The 5924-nt window shown below is 36.3% G+C and overlaps 2 protein-coding genes across 2 annotated transcripts; both read left to right on the forward strand.

Moving 5' to 3' along the window:
* The first annotated feature begins 1500 nt into the window (after nt 1-1500).
* Nucleotides 1501-1986, forward strand: LOC112088079. The gene has a single exon (XM_024158232.1). The coding sequence runs from the start codon at nt 1501-1503 to the stop codon at nt 1984-1986; it is 486 nt and encodes a 161-aa protein (XP_024014000.1).
* Nucleotides 1987-3804: 1818 nt separating this feature from the next.
* Nucleotides 3805-4875, forward strand: LOC18022186. Its single transcript, XM_006405067.2, has one exon. It carries the CDS (start codon nt 4011-4013, stop codon nt 4512-4514), a length of 504 nt encoding a protein of 167 aa, XP_006405130.1. The 5' UTR covers nt 3805-4010; the 3' UTR covers nt 4515-4875.
* Nucleotides 4876-5924: the final 1049 nt, after the last annotated feature.

Here is a 5924-nt window from a genome sequence, read left to right on the forward strand (position 1 = left end):
TTATTCATCCTATGCACGGAAGCACTCATATCTCTGCTCAAGGGAGCAGAAGAAGAAAAACGTATATCTGGGTTGAAAATAGCTCAAGCAAGCCCCCCTGTATCCCATCTGCTTTTCGCTGATGATAGCCTTTTCTTCTGTCGAGCAGATATCCAACAGGGAATTGAGATCTTCAAGATTATTAACTCATATGGATCGGCAACGGGACAACAACTCAATCTAGGCAAATCTTCCATTATGTTCGGAAATCGAGTGGATCCGACGGTAAAACAAGGTATAAAGAATGCCATTGGTATAACCGCAGAGGGTGGCATGGGTATGTATCTGGGTCTCCCAGAACAAATCTGTGGATCAAAGAGAAAGGTGTTCTCTTTCGTTCATGATCGCCTAAGTAACTGTGTCAATAATTGGTCTGCAAGACTTCTTTCCAAAGGTGGAAAAGAAATTCAAATAAAATCAGTGGCTCAAGCTGTACCTACCTATGTCATGTCATGCTTCCTATTACCCCAAGGGAGTGACTGACAAGCTACGGAGTGTCATTGCAAATTTCTGGTGGAGCTCAAAACAGAATAGCGGCGGGATTCACTGGATTGCCTGGGATAAGATTTCCAGACCCCAAGATTTGGGGGGGCTAGGCTTTAGAGACCTTCAAGATTTTAATTTAGCTCTCCTATCTAAGCAGCTATGGCGACTTATCCAGTACCCCTCTTCCCTCTTGGCCCGGGTGTTAAGAGGCAGATATTACAGACAATCTGATCCATTGGAGGATCGAAAGGTCTACTCACCTTCTTATGGATGGCGGAGCATTATGGCTGCGAAACCGCTCCTCAAAATAGGTCTCAGGAAGACTATTGGATCGGGTCTGAATACGAGAGTCTGGAGCGAACCGTGGATTCCAGACACTAGAGCTCGGCCACCTAGAGCCTCCCTGCAGATCGGGTTTCAAGACCCAGGATTATTGGTTTACTCCTTCATACGCCAAGATACGAAACAATGGAATATCCCCCTTTTACATGAATTCTTCCAACCTGAGGATGTCTCCCTCATTCTCGGGTTGAGACCTAGCCAAAATCGTATGTTGGATGGATATGCATGGAATCATTCCAAATCAGGAATCTACTCAGCTAAATCGGGGTATGACCTAATTAGAAGGACAAAACTAGAACAGGAAGCCGTTGGTGTTAGAGAGCCAAGTATCACACCACTGCTAAGATATGTATGGAAAATCCGCGCCCCGGAAAAATGAAACATTTGTTATGGCAATCACTATCCGGATGTGTGGCCACTTGTCAGAACCTAACCTTCAGACACCTGGGATCGGACTCGCGGTGCCCTCGTTGCGGGGACCCTGAAGAGTCCATAAACCATCTCCTGTTTTTATGTCCCCCGGCCTTACAAGTCTGGGCGTTATCGGACTTCCCGTCCCTTCCGGGCTTCTTCCCGAGTACCTCTATTTACCAGAATATGAGCTTTCTCTTTTGGAAAACAAAAGAGTTAGGCATGACAGATCCACACAAGGATTTATATCCGTGGATCCTCTGGTACATTTGGAAAGCCAGAAACGACAAGATTTTCAACGGGAAAGAAATTTCCTCGGAAGATACCTTGATTCATGCTAGAGTGGAAGCGGAAAGCTGGAGAATCGCTAACCGATCAGAAGAAGACGACGTGGAGTTTGAAAGCTGTGTTCCCCAATCCTCCCCACCGAGACACCCTACCGAGTTCTGGCGCTCTCCGTTATGCCGTGTTGATGCCTCCTGGATCGATCACGGTTCGGTGAGCGGACTCGGTTGGTGTTTCTTGGATGGCATCGGAAATGAGACAGTAGAAGCCCAGGGATGTCGAAGAAGCCTTTCCGCTCTTCACGCCGAGATGGATTGCTTCCTTTGGGCTATGTCTAGCCTGAGAGAAAGAGGAAATCTTTCGGTTCACTTTCAATCCGACTGTTTGGATCTTGTGAGCATGGTTGGTTTACCAGCAGATTGACCGTCTTTTCAAACTGAGTTGGAATCCTTCAGTATCCTCCGGGAGAGCTATTTAGACTTCACCTTATCATATATCCCCAGATATCAAAATGTCCGGGCGGATAGTCTTGCGAAAGGAGCCCGTGACAGAGGCCTTATTTTTTCCCAAATCATTCATACCGAGCTAGTCGACGATGGTTCTCGGATCATTGCCTCGACTGGTCACATGTGATGTATTAATTGGGTAAAGGGAAAAAAAAAAAAATCAAAACCTAATAATAGATCCACATATTCTATGAGAATAAAGAGTAAACAATAACTCTTATATATTTATAATACAACTTTTTCTTTTCATTTGACTTGATCTATATAGGACAAATAATAATACATACTTCTTTTAAAAGAAATTGTAAAATTTTATTATTTCCTTAAAAATATTGATTTTTGGATTGTCCTAAATCCTTGCTTCATGTCCCCTGAATATTTTTATCATAATTTACTCGATCGCATGATAGAAGGTGGAAGTCCCACCGTGGGAAGGCAACAAATATTTAATTAAAAGCAATTTGGACATTAATTTCTTATTATTATAACAACTATAATCGACAGAATCAAATAAAACTAAGTTTATTATTATACCGCTACGTGCGAATTAAATATTAGGTGAATTCGTCGGAAAAAAAAGATTAGGTGAATTAATGGAATTTTTGTTGTGAACTATTTATACGTTTATGACTAATCAAGAGTAAATAATACGTTTATTTATAATGCAACTTTTCAACTCCATAAATAGTGTAAAAACAAGAAAAATAAATTAAAATTTTATAAATATTTCAACTCCATAAATAATTTATAAAAAATATAAAAAAACATAATAAAACAAATATATTATTATTGAAATATGGTCTTTTTTTATATTTTTCCTACAAAATCGTTTATTAAATTCTCATTGTCGATTTTTTCAACCATATAGCTATTTCAATAGATAACAAAGCTAGTCCATTTAATCGCTCTTGGTAGATCGCAAATATTTTTTTATCAGTTTTAATTTTGAAAAACTTCTTTCAGCATTATCAACTGATACCGAAATTGTCAACAATATACGATATGAAACTTCTATGTTTTGATAACAATCCTCCATTTGTTTTAAGAAAATCAAGCACTTCATTAAGCTTCTCAACTTTATCTGGTATTAATTCTTAGAAAATTTTTAATTCTATAAATAGATCATCACCAACTATGTCTGCATACCATTTGTTAAAGAAACCTTTGAATCTGCATTTTTTATTTTCTTTCTAAAAGATAATTTGTTGCCCTTAACCAATATTATTTTTTAGAGAAAAGTCCATAAATATTACCAAAAATTTATAAATATTATTATCTTATAAAAGATCTTTTTATATTTTTTTATTTATATATACTCTTTATAAAAAAATTAACCAAAATATGCCTTTATAAATTGGATGCTCTAATCTATCGCTTATCTCGCCTATGCTCTATGCTCTGGCCAGTCATGTATGTAAAATAAATTGTTTATGATGTATGTAAAATAAATTGTTTATAGTGTAATAAAAATTAATTGTACAAGTAATTATAATTTTAACTATTTTTATAGGATCGACATATTATTTTTTACATAAAATATGAAAAGAGAAAATTTATATTTTCCTTTTGTCCCCCGCTAACGTCTCGACTTTCGATTAACGTGAGACCAACTTTATTTTTATATATTATAAAAGAGAAAAGGAAATTGTTAGTAATTGTCCCAAAAATAAAATTATTAAAAGACAACAAAGAGAGTAGCTACGAAACAGCATTTTGCCATCGAAGACACGCTATAACAAATCGTGTATAAAAAAAAACCTCTTTCATTTCATCTTCCTCCACCATCTGAAGTAATCTTCCATTTACATTTGTGCCCTTCCCCATACAATCTCTCTCATTTTCCTCCTAACATTTTCATTTTCTCCAGAAAAAAATATTCATCCTCTCATCTTCCTCTTCAGATCTCATTTCCTCCTTCTCGAATCTAATTCTCTGAAAGCCATGGGAGGAGTTTCTCTTCTTCATCCTCGTGATATTCTCTCCAGAAACAGCCTTACCCCGCCTCACCGGCAAAAAAATCCAGTACCCAATCGCCGTCGCCGGAGTCCGCCACGTCATCAAGCGGCGATCTCTCCTCCTCGGTCTCCTCCCGTCTCTACTGTTATCCCAAAGGGATCAAAGAAGAAGAATCTCAACCATGTCAGAATTTTAAAGCGCGGTGAGGAAATCGGCAAGGAGATACCAGATCTGCCGATTGAGAATCCAGATCTGAATACTACTCGTCAGATCAGATCAGATCCGGTGAAGATTTCGACTCGGATCCGAAATTCCGATAGGGAATCGATGCCGGCGTTGTTTTACGCCGGTCCAGTCACGTCCACCTCTCCGCCGCCGAGTGAAGTTCCCTTGCCGGCGTTTTTCTCGAAAAAAACCGTCGTCTCCGTGTTCAAACCCTCCGATGCAACCAACGATCTGATCAGATTGCTGCGAATCGATGTTTCATGATTCACATGAATTCAGATCACACTTTACCGTTATCCGATCGTCGGAATTTCATTCCAAACCTTCTCGAATCTTTTCGAAGGTGCCGAGACATCTTCTTCGTTATGAAACGTTTTCGAATCTTCTCTTATTTTTTCAAGGGGAAAGATCGAAATATCTTCTTTCACAAGCCTTTAGTGTCTCATTTTTAGGGTTTTTTTTCTCGGTCTCAATTTTACGGTTAATCTGTACTTAAGGAGTGTATTTGTGTATTAATTATTTTCGTATTTTGAGTAAATTATATCTGTTTAGTGTTTATTTAGGATACTCTAAGTGGAGATGTATTTTACTACGGGTAAGTTGTATCGATGTAATCTCCAAAGTATTTTCTTCTTCTTTGTACTTTTTTTTTAATCTTATCGAAAATAACTTTCATTTAGAAATTAAAATTTAAAATATGATCTTCAATAGAATCATAGAAACTTGTTTTTTTTAACAAGGGTTTTCATATTTAAAATAAGAGAAATAAGAGTTTTACAAGCGGAGCAAATGCCCAGAATAAGAAACCAGCTAAAATCTAAAATAGGACATAAAGAAACAAATCCCATGAATCAGAGAATGAGGTCCAAACACTACAACAAAACATTAGGACAATATTTCAACCATATTCATACGCAAATACTTCAAAAAAACAACAAAACATTAGGATAATATTTCAACCATATTCCTACGCAAATACTTCGAAAAAAGAGAAATTATGGGAAATTGGTAAAAATTTACCTACAAAAATAAAACATCAAAAAACTGGTAGGAAATTTCTTTCCAATATCCTACCAAATTCAACTTCGTAAGAAATATAGTCTGATTTTGGTATCTATGTGGTAGGTTAATTAATGACAATTAAATTTGTGAATATTTCGTCGGAATTTTACTATGCATTTCTTCATTTCTGATGAAATATTTTTTGTAGGATAATTCGTAGGAAATCTGAAAGAATATATCCTCATCGTATTTTTGTAGGAATATGGTCAACGAATTTACATTCTATTTAGTAATGTTAAATCTTATTTTTATACATTTATTTTTTTCTATTTCTCTGTAAAACACAATAACACTATTTTCTTCATGAAAATATCATGAAAATTAATTTACTTACTCATTTCCTATCATAATCCTATCAAATTCATTAAACCAAATTAATATTATTTTTGAAATTATATAAATATATTAAAAAATATATATATCATACCGAATACCTACGATTTTTCTACCAAATCCCAAACCCTAATATTATAACACGAGAATCGTTAAGTGTCTAGTTATTTGATCGACTACACAGCCGCTAAGTCTATCTTTTTCCTTTTTAAATCTCTCTGCAAATCCTTCTCTTCTAGCTCGTTTCTCCTAATCTCTTGTCTGTTTCTTTATGGCTTC

The sequence above is a fragment of the Eutrema salsugineum genome, unplaced genomic scaffold (genome assembly GCF_000478725.1).
Source record: "Eutrema salsugineum unplaced genomic scaffold, Eutsalg1_0 scaffold_15, whole genome shotgun sequence".
In the NCBI taxonomy this organism is placed as follows: Eukaryota; Viridiplantae; Streptophyta; class Magnoliopsida; order Brassicales; family Brassicaceae; genus Eutrema; species Eutrema salsugineum.